Source organism: Mytilus edulis, chromosome 8 (assembly GCF_963676685.1).
Source record: "Mytilus edulis chromosome 8, xbMytEdul2.2, whole genome shotgun sequence".
Taxonomy (NCBI): domain Eukaryota; kingdom Metazoa; phylum Mollusca; class Bivalvia; order Mytilida; family Mytilidae; genus Mytilus; species Mytilus edulis.
In genome coordinates, this window is record NC_092351.1 from 14225966 (window position 1) to 14244143 (window position 18178).

The 18178-nt window shown below is 32.7% G+C and overlaps 1 protein-coding gene across 5 annotated transcripts; it reads right to left on the reverse strand.

Annotated features, from left to right (window-relative positions):
- Nucleotides 1–1250: 1250 nt before the first annotated feature.
- On the reverse strand, nucleotides 1251–16116 carry LOC139484862 (B-box type zinc finger protein ncl-1-like). 5 transcript variants are annotated; one of them, XM_071268867.1, is made up of 12 exons: nucleotides 15964–16116; nucleotides 12956–13414; nucleotides 12373–12483; nucleotides 9982–10242; nucleotides 9197–9508; nucleotides 8261–8696; nucleotides 7591–7848; nucleotides 7103–7205; nucleotides 6697–6857; nucleotides 4835–5023; nucleotides 3945–4096; nucleotides 1251–3474 (listed from the first exon to the last, which is right to left on the reverse strand). In XM_071268867.1, exons 2-12 carry the CDS (start codon nucleotides 13391–13393, stop codon nucleotides 3166–3168), a joined length of 2730 nt encoding a protein of 909 aa, XP_071124968.1. In that variant the 5' UTR covers nucleotides 13394–13414; nucleotides 15964–16116; the 3' UTR covers nucleotides 1251–3165. The 5 variants fall into 5 exon arrangements, with proteins under 5 accessions (XP_071124968.1, XP_071124969.1, XP_071124966.1 ...); XM_071268868.1 differs by having other exon boundaries at nucleotides 7591–7839; nucleotides 15964–16114; XM_071268865.1 differs by lacking the exon at nucleotides 15964–16116 and adding an exon at nucleotides 15496–15679.
- Between the last annotated feature and the right edge of the window lie 2062 nt (nucleotides 16117–18178).

Genomic DNA, 18178 nt, shown 5'->3' on the forward strand with positions numbered 1-18178 from the left:
GAAGGCGTTAAATCAGAAGTCTGAAAATGGCTGGAAAACTTAATGGAGGTTTTTCTTAGGTAGAAATAATTTGATAAAAAAAATTCTGATGGTTCAAGCCCGAGAACTCTTGAATAATATGCAAGAAAATTTCAAAAATTGTTAAAAAAAAAATACATTTAACAACCATCCGAAACAGCTTAAAATTTAAAGTAAATCCACCAAAGCATAATCATCTTCAACTTAAATCAGACAGCTTAAAATTTTAAAAATGCAAAGAGATATTATTCCATCCATTTAACTCTTTCATATCAGCTTTCATGAAATTTGACGAGAGCATTCTCTATCTTTGAAGGACCTGTGGACGGACAATGGTATATATATCAAAAACAGCCAGTCTCTGACCGGCATGAAAAATAAGTTTCCTTAAAGAAAACTAAATTTAAGAGATATGACTTGTATTCTCAAACTTTTCAATTCCTGAACCTATTGAATAACAATTCTGAAAAAAGGCAACTTGTCTCTTGATTTAAAAAATGTAAAATAAATTCACAAGATTGAAAAAAGTCAACTCGAGTTATGACATAATATATACGGATGGACAGAAAGACAACAATTTATTGTAATGCATCCATTGACAAGTTAATGAAATTTAAAGTCTTTCATTATATCTTAAACTACAACTATAAAGCAAACTTATAAGCAATTTTTGCTTTTAATGTTTCAAATGAGGTCATAATCTTTTGATTGAAAGTGATTTAATCCCCATTTGATTATTTCTAGGGGAAAACTTGAATCAAGACAACCAGCAAATGTTCTTGTGCTAAAGGAAACTTCATCGGGATTTAAAAAATATCTTGCATATAAAACATTAGAAAAACTTTCAACTGCCCCTAATCATGGCTTCCCTTCTGTGCTTGGTAAGTTCTACAGGCAAAACAAAAGCTAATTTATAAATGTTTATAATATCTATCCTGTAACAGTCTTGTTCTGGTATTAATAAAAGATGGCACTCAAAAGTAAAAAAAAATAAAATTGCTTCATAGGATCATCAGCCATACAAAGTTTACTTCCACATAAAATATAAAGGATGTGAAAATGAACCATGTAAATTACCCTAAACCCTATAGTTGTACATCTTATCTATGAAAGATTCTTGGCATAGACATTCAACTTATTCACAGTAACATTTTAACAATTAAGAAAAAAAATGAACAATCAAAATATTTTAAATGCAAACAGTCAAAATTTGAAAGCATTGAAATATTAAAAATATTTTCAAAACATCATATATTTTTATACATTTTTTTGTTGTTGAGGTTATTCAAATCAGTAAATAACATTCTTTAATAGGTTAATCTCTTGTACCCATTGAAAATTTTCCACAAATAAAATAACAACACTGTTTTGGATAACCTCAAAATATTATTTTATTATTTTTTTTATTTTTTTTTAAATACATTTTTCTAACATTGGAACATGAAAACATATTTTTAACGGACTAAAATCAGTCAGTGTTAATAATGAATAATGAAAAGCTCGTTGTAACCACTAAAACTAGATTGTCATTATAATGAAAAGTGAAAATATGAGACTAAATAAGTAGCTTTTAAAAATGGACTCAAAAGGGAGCCTCATTTTTAATAGTTTCTTTTCAAACTTTTCCAGAAAAAAGAAAAAATATACTGAATAAAATATACATTATTAGAATACATAAAGAAATATTTCTGTAAATGAAATGTATATAATCCTAGACACTAGCCCCTATACATACTTTTATTTGTTTGATTTTTTTTTTAAATAGTGTATTTGTAAAGTACAATTACACCAACAATTTTTAGCAGCATGCTATAGATGGTGGGTAAGACATTTCTACAATTTTGTTAAATGAATGATCAACGAAAAATGACTTATGAGCAATCTGGTTCTAAACAATAAAATATAAGAACATGTTTTAAAAAATACAACTAATAATAATACAATGTAAGTGTAAATATATAGATATATATATCTTTTTAATATGTGTAAATGATCAACATCACCAGTCACAAAATATGATATCAATTTGTAAAGCCATCAATTAGAATGAACACAGAAAAAAAATAATTAAAAATCAAATCCCTTTGTAAGGCACAGCAAAAACTGGTCATGTTAAATATAATCTGAGTATGTGACTAGAGTTAATACAAAACACTTCTGCATAAAAATTCTACAGCATTACAATTTTTATGCATCTTTTTTTGCACTTATATTCTATGGTAAAAATTTCATTATAAAGCATGCACTACATGCAAAGATTAACTTTTCACTTGATTTTTAAGTGACATTTCATCTTTTGAATTGTATTCTGAATGTATGGTCAATCAAAAATAAATAAAAAATTCCTGAGAATAAAAATTTCTTGTCTTGCAATATCTGACAAACATTTTATGTTATCAAATAGGATCTACATCAACGAGATAATCACATATAATGTAGATTTAGACAGAGTCTCTTACTTGTAACATCAACGCATATGTACAATTAGTTATTCCTTACAAAATTTGTATTAAATATTATTTTCAGATGTGGGAATTCATTATATGCATATGTTTTGGTATAACCAGGTACTATTATTAATCAGTTTAAAACAGTAAAAATGACAAGTAAGAGACTCTGGTTTTTTTCAAATTTATTTTAATCATCTAAAATATTAGTATATTTTAATATCATTAAATCAGAAGCTTAGCTCTTGGATAAAAAATAGTGCAGATGATAATTTCACTTATTTTCATTATTGGATAACCATCTACTACTACTACAGAGAGTCCATTTTAAATGTATATTAATATACAAGTTGCATTATGATAGGTAAACAACATTTGCTATAAAATAAAATTATGTAAATTCTTATTAGTATTAATCTGTGTATAAAAATTGCAACTAAAAGAAAAACAAAGAAAAAAATAAAGTATATTAACACAGTGGCTACAACAAGGCCCTGTATAGCCCTTTTATAATATGTATATAAAACGTATATAAATGACCACCAAGGTGTAATCTTTAAATACAAGAAGCTTCAACTGCTTTCCATATTTTCAAAAGCACTGCTAAACAGTAAAATAAACTAAGCACTTTTTAACATATGTATTTTCAAAAATATTCTCTTTTTTTACATTCTCTTGCTCCTCTTCTCCATTGAGCTGATTAAACTATGTATAAGGTATTAAGTACCAGCACATGGTGATTGTTTTTAGCGAGAGTGACTACATATCCTTCTGAAGTAATCTTTAATCCACAGCAACGGCTCACTTTCACGTAAGGGCATTCAAACTCTCCAATCAATGATCCATCCCTCTGGAATACAGCAACATGGAATCTGTTACCATGGCTATCTCCAATCAACACATCCCCAGCATCACTGATATCAATACCATTAGGGTAATTGGTGATGTTCTCACATCCAATTCTCCTGATGAAATGACCTTCTTCATTGAAAACAACAACACAATGACCCTACAAAATCAAAAATACTGTCAAGTTGCCTTCCCCATCTTTATGTTAATAGTAAATTTTGGTCAAGATCAAGGTTGGTGCAGGGAATACACATTTATGTTGCCTCTGAAAAACTATTCCAACATCAGATCATTGTGCCAGACAGTAAATTGATCACTTATATTTATCAAGGCAAATCTTTTTTTTTTATTGAGGATAAGCACATGTACTAAGTTCATCATTGATTTGTTGTGTTTGTGCCACAATAGGTTACAGATGTCCTTGCAGTATAAAAAGGGTGGAAAGAAGCTATCAATGAGCATCTCCTATGAAGTAATAGACTTAAGAGGTATCACTGAGAAAGCAAATAAAAATATCCATGTATTCAATGCCCAATAATATTCCCTCAATAACTACAAATTGTGTATAACAAATCAACATTTGAAAACAAAATGCTATAAAACAATGAGTTTACTGATATTTAGATTTACCTTGAAATCACAGACAAAATAGTCTTTTCCACTGATGGCTATATCTGATGGCTCTCTCATGTAATCACTACAGTCAAACCACTTGAGAAGGTCTCCAGCCTCAGTTATACAGAATACAGTAGGAGAAACACTGTCAACTGCTACAATGTGTCCTACAATAAAACATATACAGTTAGGCCTAAAAAAAAATCGGTAACATCATTTTGAAAAATAGGGTTGGTGGGTCTGAATTCTTTTTTTATTGACATTGTAAACGAAATCCGGTAAATTATCATGGTTTTTCCAAGTCCAGGTCCGTAATTAGTTTCAAATACCAGAAGTGCAGCCATTTGAAATGTTTTTGACGCACCTGCTGTGCAAATTTCTTTGATTTTAACCTTTTGGAATACCTTTTGACATTAATGAAATGTTTTACTGGCTTTCTGTGCCAGTAGAAGCAAGTTGGATAAATTATTATGTCGATTAACAGAAGCCTGTGTCAAAAACAGGATCAGTTGATACCATTTTTTTTTGAAGATCCAATAAAAAAATTGGAAACTCAGAATTTTTTTTCTCTGCCTTTTACAGAATACAGTAGGAGATACACTGCCAACTGCTACAATGTGTCCTACAATAAGACACATTGTCATATCAACAGAGCTGGTGACCATATGGTACAAACAGGTTTTAAGATAATTTCTGATTAATAAATTCCTGATAAATTTTGTCAATAAATATTACTTTGATTTATTTAATTTCTAATTTCCGAATTAAAAAAGACAACATAGTAATAAATCAAGGAAAAGTATTCTCATTTTTGAACAACTTCCATTACTTAAATTTATAGTCATTATCATCAACTACAACATGTACAACCAACAAGTGATTTGAAGGTAACAATCAATAAATACCTTGTTGAGTAATAGCTAAGCCAGCAACAATGTCTATGTATCTTATGGCAATTTTCTTCACAAAATGACCATTTTTAGTGAAGATCTGCATTCTTGATCTTTCATTTCCACGGTCACAGACAACAAACTTTCCAGAATTTCTCATCACTGCCACTTTTCTTGGATACCACAGCTGTCCTTCTTCTCTGCCTATAAATACATATGCCTCTGTCTTAACTATACTTGAACTTTAAGAGCAATGCTACCTCAATTATAATAATAATAATATAATAATAAATTCTTTATTTAAAGAGGGTAAACACAGTTAGTTACAATCACTAATCTTCCCTGAGGCCCTCATATACATGTATGCAATACAAGTAAAAACAAAATGATAATAAGAGAAAAAAGCAAACATACAACATATAAACACAATTGTATAGACATAATAGTTCAATGTACATGTACCATGATTAAAAGATATAAAACAGTTACATATCGCATGTAGTAAATAGACCTAGAATATACAAATCATTAAAATCATACATTCTAAGAGTAATAGTTGCAATCATTTCAGACTGAATATTGGGACTGTCTCAGGTATTGTTTTATAATTTGTTTAAAAGAATAAGTGTTTTGCACTTTACGCATTTCATAAGGTAGTCCGTTCCATAAAACTGATCCAGAATAAGCAAAAGATTTTTTAAACAGTTCAGTTTTTGGCTTTGGAACTATCAAATTACCTTGAGTAACACCCCTTAAAGCATAAGGATTATTTACAGATATAAGTTGAAACTTTTGAATTAGGTACTGTGGTGCTTCTTTCCGCATACATTTAAATAGCAATAAATATTTGTGGTATTTGATTCTGTTTTCTACTGTCATCCAACCAAGTTTTTTAAATAAGGGGGCAGATGGGGATAATGGGTCTGCATCAAGAATTAATCTTGCTGCTCTTTTTTGAAGTTTTAATATTCTTACTATCCCTTCATTTTTACATTCTCCCCAAATAATACAGCAGTAATCGATGAGAGGCAGAATATACCCATTATAATATGCTTTCCTGGCATTTATATCTAAAAATTTCTTTAATTTAGAAAGAAGGTATATTCTTGATGAAATGCTAGCACACATTTGATCAATTTGGTTTTTCCAGCTAAGTGTGCTGTCAATTTTAACACCTAATAATTTCTCACATGATGAATTTTGTAGTGTTTCTGAATTTATTACTAAATTTGGTTGAAAAGATTGGGTTGATAACTTCTGACTTGTTCCAGTAACCAAACATTTAGTTTTTTTGGTATTGATGAACATATTAATATTCATTTTGCACCATTCTTCAACTTTGCATCAATCTTCTTGAACATCATCATGTAAATTTTCTATTGGAATTTGCTTGAACATGTAATGCTAGTATTACACCTTGCAGTGAATTTATTCTACCACTTATTGCATGTCTTGAAGAATTAAAACAAGGCAAACATTTTGAACATGAAAAAAAGCAAATGTTCTGCATACTTCCATGTCTGTCAAAAATGTAACTATGTTATTCCATGATGCCAATGCAGCACATGGAATAAATCAAGGATTTGCACACAATGTGTTTTACATGGAATAGACCATTGAACAGTTTATCAGACATTGATGAAAACTTCCATTCAGTGTTCTCAATAATCTTTAATCACACAAGTGAAGTTTTGAAAATGAATTTTGGACAGACAAATTTCCCATAAGACATTTACAAAGAGGAAACAATTGCCAGCAATACTTTTTCATCTGCTTCTTGAGGACGGATCATTTTAAAACTGTCGAGTCTGATCACAGCAAGAAGATTCCACGAGAAGGAAACTAAGTTTTGGCAACTTGAAAATTGAATAAATTACCTGGAATTCCAAACTGATACTGAAATTCACCAGTTTTCTCAAAACACTGAATTCTGTGGTTGTTAGTATCTGCCACTACAATGTTTTCTTCCTGTCCAAGACAAAATCCATGTGGTGAATTAAACTGTCCTTTGCCAGGTCCAAGCTGTCCAAATTTACACCTGCAAAAAATATAGATTTCTACTTGGATTGCCCACTACATGCTTTCTCAACAAAAGTCAACCTATAATGTTGATATCATCACTTTATTTCTTCCAACATTTACAATGGTAAATTAGAAGAAAGTGGTCTGCATGATTTCAATTTTTTTTTAGCATGCCCCCTCACCCATCCCCCTATATATTATTCCTACATTTTGTTTATTTTTACATCTTCTTATCTAAGTTTGAATTGTACTGTAACATACCTGATCTGCATGGCACTGGTTTTGTTACTCCTCCTGACAGGTGGATATTGTCCAATACTACTTCCTGGACTGTTCATTCCACTTCCACTTGTTAAACTTCCAGCTAAAAATAAAATCACTTTATCATATCTAGAATAACCCATTCTTTCTACTTTTCTATCATTTTGAAATTTAATTCTTAGAAGATCCTCCAAAAAACATTTGTAAATTTTGTTATCTATAGCTTTCTCAAAAAATTCAATGCAAATCAAAGTTTTCATGTATATAACTGTGAAAACAGGTTTTTATATAGTAATATTTCCATCAGTTATGTGTTCTTTTTTACTGTTGATCATGCAAGTTTTAAAGATAATTTTTTCAAACAATTAATCCTAAGGATGATTGTGGCAATGCGGTTTTATTTTAAATCTGATTGATGGGCACAGACAGTAAGTGACTACAAAGCTTACATGACAAGGGAGCTTAAAAGTAGCAGAAATATTTCTTACTAGAACTTGTCATTATGTTGCTGAGACTGGTCATGTTAGAAGAAGATCCTATTGGTCCAATGTTGCTACCAATAGTTCCCACACTACTCATCCCTGCTCCAATAGTTCCAATGGGAGGCTGAGGGTTGTTTTGTACCAGTCTGTCGAGAGCATCCAGATTAGGTGTCTGTGATCTTGGTGTAGGTGGATTCAGCAGATTGTGTTGAATATCAGGACTACTAGTAATCGGTGTCACTGAGTGGCTACCACCTAAATCATCTATAGAAACATAAGTCATCGGAAATGAAGACAAACATTGACAATTTGTATGAAGTGGATGTTAATTATTTTTTAGTTTGTTAGAAGTGATGAGGCCTTGGACTTTCTCTTTTGAATTGTTTTACATTGTGCCATCCCAGGACTTTGAAAAGCTAGTTATATGATATGGTAAATGGTCATGTTGTAACTGAAATGTTTTTAAATTCAGTTATATGATAACATGATAGCATAGTGAATTCTTGCAATATTCTGCAAGAGATAATTCCTTTTCCCTGTTTGATTTGTCTTGTATAGTTTGCATTGTTTCTATTTATTTATTATCTAATTGTATAATTGCTAAGAATGTGTGTCCTTACATTTTTTAATAATCAGATCTATAAATTCACAAAGCTCTTATTACATATAAACTTACTAGGACCACCAAAGCCTCCAACTGATCCCATCTGAGCTAAGGCTGCTATATTATTAAACATTGGCTGTACACTGGAACCACTGTTGTTACTGGCAGCATCAACAGATATTCCACTGTCAGACATTGCAGGGCTATGAGAGCTTCTAGACAGACTGGACCCTTCAACCATTGACTGGGTACCACCGGTAATTGCACCATGCATCGGAGGATTCATAGATGAGCCAATATTATGGAAATTTCCCACATTTGTCAGACCAAGTCCCATGTTGTTTGCCTCAGTTTCTTGTAGTAGATTGTTTGACATATTGTTGGACATATAGCTGGCACTTGACATTGGTGGTGGCATCATACTGTGGTCATTCATCATATGTGGTGGCATATTAAAACCTTCATTCTCAAAAGAGGAATGCAGTGAAGAGGATGGTCGCTCTGGTTGCTTAAAAACAATACACCAGTTTATGATGGTCAACCATGTGTAAATAATTTTCATTAGTACATGAGTGACATTCATATAGGAAACAAATAGAAAACATTTAGGAGCAAATACATGTAATCAATGAATCATCAACACTTAGCCAGCCAAAGTGCTGTGCATGTTAATTAATATTACCTTTATTCATCTATTTTTTGCAAGCGATTTTTTCAAAACAGTGAACAGAAGCTCTCAATTTTACAATCGAAAAGGGTATCAGTCTTCACGATGAACTGTTAAATCTACAGGCCCAGAGCTCAATTTTTGAAATTTTTTAGTTAGATTCTTTTGGTTGTAGATATGATTTTTACCAGCCCGAGAGCAATTTTACAAGCCTGGGCTGCCACTCAGCGTGAAGACTGGGGTATACAAGCAACTTGGTTGTAAATTAAGTTAGTGCTGACTACTTGTAAAACTGACCATGTCAAGGGTATACATGTTCAATAATGGTGAGACTTTATTACCTTAGGAGTTTCCTTGGTAAATGAACCAAAAGAATTCACTACTGCATCTTGGAAGACTTTGCCATCAGTGTGAAACTCAATGTTAACATTAACATCAGCTTTTGGAGTATTGTTGATCAGTTTCAGTAACTGTGACATGATCATTTTCTTCATCATCAATAGTTGTAAACCATTTCCATGCTTCAGAACTCTTTCAGCAAAAGTGCAACAGTCCTCAATTTTTTCTGAAGTTTTCTCAACATTATGGAACAATTCCATTATGGCAAGTTCTTGGCAAGAATGACGATTTTCTAGTTCTTCCAACATCTTTTCCTGAAAACAACAACAAGAACTCAAAATATTAAAATCATACTATGTAATTACTTGTGGCTCATTTTTCATCTGCTTCTCAGATTTCAACAAATAGTTCACCATACATATTGATTCTTTAATTGAACTAACTTGGTGATGTTTATATTCTCAGTCATAGAAATTGGGGTTAGGCATTTATTGGACAGAATATATTTTAAAACAGGCCCTGTCCTTTCTGTGCCAATTTCAAAGACTGTTTCTTTGCAGGTTTCAACAACTATTTATAAACATCTTCTTATTTCAATATACATATTTAGTGAGAGAAATCCAGAAAAAATGCTTAAAAACAAAACATACCCAACTTTATTTGTTATCTATCATAATCTGTTGAAAAGACTTTCTTTATAGTGTTAATACTCAATTTCAGTAGTGAACCTTTGTTAACGACTATTCAGTATTTTATCTGGAAAGTTATGCTGATAAAAAATTCATACCTTTTGTATTTCAAGTACAGTTCTGTATGTCTGGAATGTTTCTTGAATTAGCCCTTTAGCGTCATCTCTCTGCATCTGCAGGTCTGACAGAGAATTTTCTAGGGAAGATGATGCTTCATTACATGCCGACACCTTACTCTTACACTCTGTTATAAGCACATCAAAATCACTTCTCTGAGACTCCTCAATGTCAGTTATTCTCTCATAATGGTGATTTGGTTGCTTATGGTCTGCTAACATACACTCGTTACAAATCGGTACCTGAAAATATATAGAATTGATAAATTTATTTTTCCATTTTTTTAAAAATAGCTACTTAATTACAAGTCTATTTAGTTATTCATATATTAATTTCATACCGGTACTATTACTACTACAACTAGAGTGGACATACTGAAAGTGATTTTTTTAAAAATTATAACTGAATGTGTAATATTCAAGGTCTTGTTAAATCTATCGAACAAATATTGATCACTGAACCACAAGATAAAGTCAAATAACTCTTTTTAAAAGACATGTTCACATTACAATGACATTGATTCAACATATCAAGAAGAGTTGGCATATTACATATAAAACCTGAAACAAACCCACAACTAAATCATCAAGTTGAACAATGATCAGGGGTTAAGAAATCCACTAGCCCAATGCCCGGGACTATAACATTTAGACCTCAGGCAACCAAAACTTGTAACCCAATATGCCTGACGGACTAGTAACAAAAAAATCTTGGCGTTTCTAAAATAGAAAAGTGGAAATCCCCTCATCACTTTTCTATCTTAGCCAATCAGATTCGACTACGTCATCCGGGATTCCCAGAATTTAAACTGATTTTGTACAAGTTTTTAAATAGAACAAATAACTCTGGGTGGATCCCGTACTTTCAATATCGATGTGTCTGTACAGGGGGTTGTATTATACATTGCTTATGCAACCTGATTGTACCTCCTTCTGATTAATTTATTGTCATATATATTTATTATAAATGTGAATCCCTTTTGACAGCAGAAACCTGACTTTGTTAGATATCAATTTGAAACATGTGCACATTTTATGGACGCCATTTTGTTTTTGTTTACATACTGTGAAGAAGCCTCAAGACAGTGAACCATGACCTAAACATTAACAGTCTTCAGAAAACTTAAACTTGATGCAATAATATTTCATCAATCATGATTATCTTCATTGATATTCAAATGAAATCGATTTTTAAAGAAATAAAATTTATAACAAATACAGTTTCAGTTTAGAGACTGTGCTCAGGTTGTAATCTATTTATAGCCCACGATTAGCTTACCTGTGTTAAATGTAAATATTGACAGTACTGTACGTCATTTATAAGACTCAAACTATGGATGGTGATATTTATGTAAAGGTCATTAAATTTATTTTAATAAATAGAATTTTAAAACTGAAAACAAATATGAGCATTACATAATTAACCAGCTGATAATTCTTTTACAGTAACGTGATGATGTACAAAAGTGTACCTGATAAAAACCCCTTCAATCCTAGCTTTTATATACCCATGTATAGCAGTGTTCAAGCAAGACTTGTATCATCTCCGGATTTGGTCAACTCATTATATCAGAATATTCAGTGAATATTCAATTATCGATTAATTGAATATATCTGCTAATGGGATATTTTTTGCTGACATAAGTTTTGGGTATCCAATTTGCAAAAATCTACTGTACAATGGATACAAATTATTAAGTTTATAGAATTCATTGTTATTGCAGCAAACTCTGAATTTGTAAGGCATTCTAGGGCTAGCAGGTCAGTTTTGTTGGGCTTGTAGTTTTTCCAACAGGGCTAGTAAAATCCTGTTACCAATAAGCCCTGGGCTAATGAGCTATAACAAAATTTCTTAACCCCTGAATGATTCATGAAATAAGGTCAGAGGGAATCAACTGCTAAATTGTCCAAAAGTCTGCTTCTACAGAAGAGGCAGATGTAGTGAAATATTTTGATTATGAAATGCACCCAATGAATACACAACAAAAGACCTAATTTGTTCATTAATTTCAGACTTATGTTCAGCAACCAACTCTGAAGTTTCCTTCTCTATCAGTATCAAACCAATTATGGTATTTCAAATTTCAAAGTTGGTCCAAATTCCAAATATGATTTTTCATGGACTAACTTCTGTGTCATTTTGTCTCTTGTGAATAGTTGTCTCATTGACAGTCGCACCAAATCTTTCTTTTTATATCTGGAAACCCTTTTTCTGAACAGACATGTCTTGTGTTCAGTATCCGTGACCTTGAACTTGCATGTGTAATAATCAATAGGGAGCCTCCATTCATAATAATTGATCATGTTACCAATAATTTGATTGAGTTATTTGGAATCTGTTAAGGGGGGTGATACAAGAGTATTTTTACATACCTGACAAGACATGCAGAAAAATTTCATTTTTTCTGTTGGATGACTGGCACAGAATATTGGCTTATGAAAGGAAACTGTCTCTGTATCCTGCATGTCATCAAACTTCACAACCTACAAACATATTCGATATTTTATAGATAAATACTAAGAACAAGAGGTGTATTCATTTGAAACAACATATTTTTCTTTCAAGTAGGTTTCTTCACCAAAGCAGAACTTCCTTCAATGACTGCAGTTACTGTTTGTATAAACTTAACATGAAAAATAATGTTCTACTAGAAATAAATAGTTATATGTCAAATTGCATTTTAATGGTCATTTTTAGACCATACAACAAGTTCTTTAGATAACTTTATTCATTTCAGTACGAAATTAAAATTTACACTTTTTACAAAGGCCATCAAACTGATTTTCATGTTTTCAAAAACTACAATATCAAAAGAAACATATGTGTTTAGAATCAAGATAAAAATGTAATTTTGAACCTGTTTGCAATAAAAACAGTAAATTAGGAGTACCGTAATATGTTGTATCTAAAATCTGTGTATTGACATGAGATATAATACCATTTGCTTTTGTTTACCTTATGATTATCGAAACATCTCATAAACTGGTGTGCAGTGACACAGTTCTCGCACAGATAACTTGCACAATCACAGCATCTTGCAACAGCCTTCTCCTTAGCTTTACAGCTGGTGCAGACAAGTTTCATCTCATTCATAGCTGACATCTCCAGTAGATCTATTGTCACATGGTCAATCGGCAACTCTTGGATCCCTTTCTTGGGAATAATTGTTTCCTGCTTACATTTAGGACAAACAATAACATCTTTTGGTTCATTTTCTTCTTTCTCTTCAATTTCCTTTTCCAAACAGGATTGACAGAACACATGCAGACAGGTCAAGATCTTAGGTTGATTAAATGTGGACCCACATTTACTGCATGAGTTTTCATCATTTTCCAGGCTGCATGTAAGTGAATCAATTGGAGACTCCCTAGGAGAATTTTCCTTTGAGGACATCTTCAACTCTATTTCTGCCAACTGCAAGAAAAGAATTTAAAATTGTTACAGCCTGTAACTTGTTTGATAGCAAAGTTCAAATTGAAAGGCAATTTACCCACAATTAAGAAGGGTCAGTAAGGGTTTCATGTGAAGCTTACTACCAAATTAGAGGACTGTTGTTGTTTCTGATTATCGAGCCCATTACAGACTTTGAGAAAAACCAGCCATCCTGACTGTCAAAATATCAAAGAGCAGGGTGTCATACCACACCAAAACCTCGAGCAGGAAATACTCTTTATTTAAATTAATGCATACATGTATATAATACACATATCGTTTTATATTTTCCTCCAAAGCTTGTTATTATTTGCATATTTCCTATTATTTTAGGTGGGTCTGAGTAAAATAATATATAAAAACATGTTCCACGACATGAACATTAAAAGATCAGAGCAAGATTGATGGTCCAGATAGTAATTTATTAATGACTACAAAATATACAATTGGTATCCTCGTAGCGACATTGCGTAATAAGTAAATGTCCTGAAGGTTTGTGTGTGACGTTCCCGGAATAATCGCAGATTTTAAAAACTTGAAATATTAATATTTGTTAACCCTTTCAACGCTACACAAAAAAATAGAAAAATGGCTGCTGCTGCTGCATTTTTTTTAGTACATTCATTAGAACAGTATTTTCCTTTTCAGACTGCTGTATCTTTTTTATTATATGAGATACAGAGAAAGTTGTTGCATGAAAAATGCTCAGGAGAGCATGAACTGTAATGTTAGGCAATTATTTTACTGAAATTTTTATCAGGTTACCTGCGTTTTCAGGTAATTAACAGGTAAAAGGTGTAATTTATTACATTTGTGTTGAATTTTGAATAAAAACTACTTTTAGTCTTCATTTATTTTGTTGTTTTATCTGCCATATTGTAAAGAAGACACCAGTTGCCCGATTCCGTAGCGTATTGTACCATACATAACGTTTTATGTAATCGTGGCACAAATAAATAGCTCCGTCCTAAAAAAATTCAGTCAACCTCCGTTTTCCCCCCTTTTTCTACGTCTCGTAATGATCAATCAAATCATATTTCCCACACGAATTTTATGTAATAAACACATTGAGATAACAAGAAACCTTTTAACTAATCCTCGTTGTAAGTTTCGCCAAGGAAATGCTGAAATTTTTCCATATTTACAGCTTCGTTTCCGATTTCCGCCATTTGCATTTGTCATATATTTGTTTTTATTTTCCTTCTACTGCATGATTTTACTATAAAAATTGTCGGGATTTCAAGCGCAAATGAGACCTTGCATATCCTAGATTCAAACGAGGAAAAATTAGAGAGAACCCGAATGAAAACCGAATGGTTTAAGAGTCCTTATGAAAAATCCTTTTTCATCGCGGCATATGCCACGAATAGCAGTGGCGAACGGCGTACATCATCGCGGCATATGCCGTGTATAGCGTTGAAAGGGTTAAGACAAAAAAATCCCAATTATGGTTTGTCAGGACACAAATTTTCGACCCCATTTTAACTTTATTAAAATCAAACTCTCCCCCTCCCCAGATACATGTATTTTAACTAGTCTGGGTACTAATTAACTGAAAACTACATCCCTACAAAATATTGATTATGTGTCGTTTATCATGTTCAAACTGTGAAAATGAAGTGTTGTATAATCAATTTCATCTGTAGCAATGATTTTTGTTGTACATCATTTGAACAGGAAAAAGATTAAAAACCACAGTAATCTGATTAAAATAAAATTGTCTTGGCGACACCACTTCCTGGTCCACAGGATTAATGAACATTTGTGTACCATAGAGTAAATCAGATATTCACATTGTATATACCTTATTGTTTTCTCTGCCAGTCTGTTTTCACATGTTGGCTCATAAGTTGGCACTTTGGTATCAATATTTTAGAATGCATACCATATCAACAAATACTGGCCAATTTGTACATTGACCTTCACCTTTGAAACATTATGTTACATATATTTTCTATCTTAAAAATGCATGGTAAATGAATTGCAATAAATGCAATTACTTGTTAGTATGCTAAATCTGAAATGAAGGGATTGAATAACATATATTATTTAATAAAACTTACTTTCGATTTTCCATGTAGAAGAAATAATTTCATATTATTATGTGCACACATGCGCGATATTCAACAAATGGCTGCCGAGATGGAATATTTTATGTTTTATTTCTACTTTCGTTATATTAATACAAATACTTAAACGACCATGCAAACCAAGTTATCATGTGCTGCAAACAAATTAATCATAAATGTTTACTTTATCAGCTGTTTATAGCAGCACGTGAGCACGTGCGTCAACACTGAAATTTTTACTTCCTTTCAAGACTCTTTCGTTTGCGATTTCAATAGATATTTCGCACACTTTCAAAACAAATGTATCACGCACATTTTTCATACAATTATGACACAATTTCTTTATTAGCCACAAATGCCATAAATCAGAACAAGTGCAACCAGTCTGGTCGAGGAAAATTTGAAGGTCAAACAAATGTTCATCTGATAATAAAATCGAGAGAAATGTGAAATCATACATACCTGGAATGTCAATTATTAAATATTCTTCGTTTTTAATGTTCCATCTGCGATCAGAAGGTCTTTAATTTGCGATTATTTCTCCCTGGAAGTCAGTCGTCTTCCCGCCATGTAAAATACTTAGAAAATGATTTGTTCGGTATTGTTTACACATGCGTCAAAATACAGCGCGAAAATACAAATTCCATAAGTTACAAAAAACTAAGCACTGCAACTTTGTCAATTTTTTTACAAGAGACAAGATGATTTGATTCAATGAGTACTTTCTTAAATAATTAAAGCAGAGATATATCATATGTTTCTGATTGAAGCATGCGTTAAAGATAAAAAAAAAAAAAAAAAAAAAAACTCCAAATCATTATCATATGGACACCAAAATATAAAACAATGATGCTCTGTCAGATTTATACCAAGGATTTGTATTGTCTTACTATACAAATCCTTGTTTATACAAAGCCATGGGACTTTGGACGAAAGTCAACGAAAAAGTGTGAGGAAATCGAGTAAGTGATTCATAATTATTCAATTCGAGAACCATAATTGAAAATTGGAAGTTTGTGTGTTAATTCTTATGATTCAGTTTTCTAGCTACAAGACCCTTGCGGCATTTTCCTCCAAGGTTTAACAGGATCAAAACATCAGAAATCTACACAATGACATTCTTATCTCTGTGGTATGATTTCCTAAAGGGGTTTCATTTAATCATCAGAAATATACACAATGAGATTCATATCATAGCTCTGCACTGGTACGATTGCCTAAAGGGGTTCCATTCAATCGTCAGAAATATACAGAATGACATTCATGTATAGCTCTGCGGTACGATTTCCTAAAGGGGTCAGAAATAAACAGAATGACATTTTTATATAGCTCCAAGCTGGTACGATTTCCTAGAGGGGTTCCATTCCAGTGGCGAATCCCAAAAAGGGGGGGGGCGGGTCCGGGGCTTGAAACCCCCTTTTTTGGGGACGATCAATGCATTTGAATGGGAACATGTAGTTGGAACACCCCTTTTTGTCCTGGGTTAGGATCCCCCTTTTTTTAAATGATTGGATCCGCCCCTGCATGATTCAACTTGATCATCAGAAATATAAACAATGACATTCATATATAGCTCTAAGCTGGTACGATTTCATAAAGGGGTTCCATTCAATCATCAGAAATACAAAATGACATTCTTATACAGCTCTGTGGTACGATTTCCTCAAGGGGTTCCATTCAATCGTCCGAAATATACAAAATGAAATTCTAATATAGCTTTGTGGTGCGATTTCCTCAAAGGGTTCCATTCAATCATCATAAATATACACAATAACATTCTTATATATATATAGCTCTGTGATACGATTTTCTCAAAGGGTTCCATTCAATCATCAGAAATATACACAATGACATTCTTATATAGCTCTGTGGTACGATTTCCTAAAGGGTTTCCATTCAATCGACAGGACTCAGAAGTATACACTATGACATTCTAATATAGCTCTGTGGCACGATTTCCTCAAGGGGTTCCATTCAATCATCAGAAATATACACAATGACATTCTTATATAGCTCTGGGGTACGATTTCCTAAACGGCGGCTCCATTCAATCCTTAGAAGTCAAGTATGCACAATGACATTCTTAAATAGCTCTGTAGTACTTTTTCCTCAAGGGGTTCCATTCAATCATCAGAAATATATCAATGACATTCTTATATAGCTCTATGGTACGATTTCCTAAAGGGGTTCCATTCAATCATCAGAAATATACACAATGACATTATTATATAGCTCTGCAGTGGCGGATCCAGGGGGGGTTCCGGGGGTGCGCACCCCCCCTTTATTTTTGCCGATCAAAGCATTTGTATCGGGACATATGTTTTGCACCCCCCCCCCTTTGCCCTGGGTTAGCACCCCCCCTTTCGAAAATTCCTGCATCCGCCCCTGCTCTGGCCGGGGTGGTCTCATTGGGGTCTAAGCGTGACGCGGGATTGCCGATTTTTTGTAAGCGTGACACGTGAATCAAATTATTGTGGCGTGAAAACGGGAAATGAAGTCTTGCGGGACCCGGGAAATGACAAAAAAAATGAGAATTGCTTACGTACATAGTGTAAGCGGGATACGGGAATCTGACAAAACAGTAAGCGGGATCCGGGATCGGAACACCCCAATCAGATCCCCTCTGGGGTATACGATTTCCTAAAGGGGCCCCATTCAGTCATCAGAAATATACACA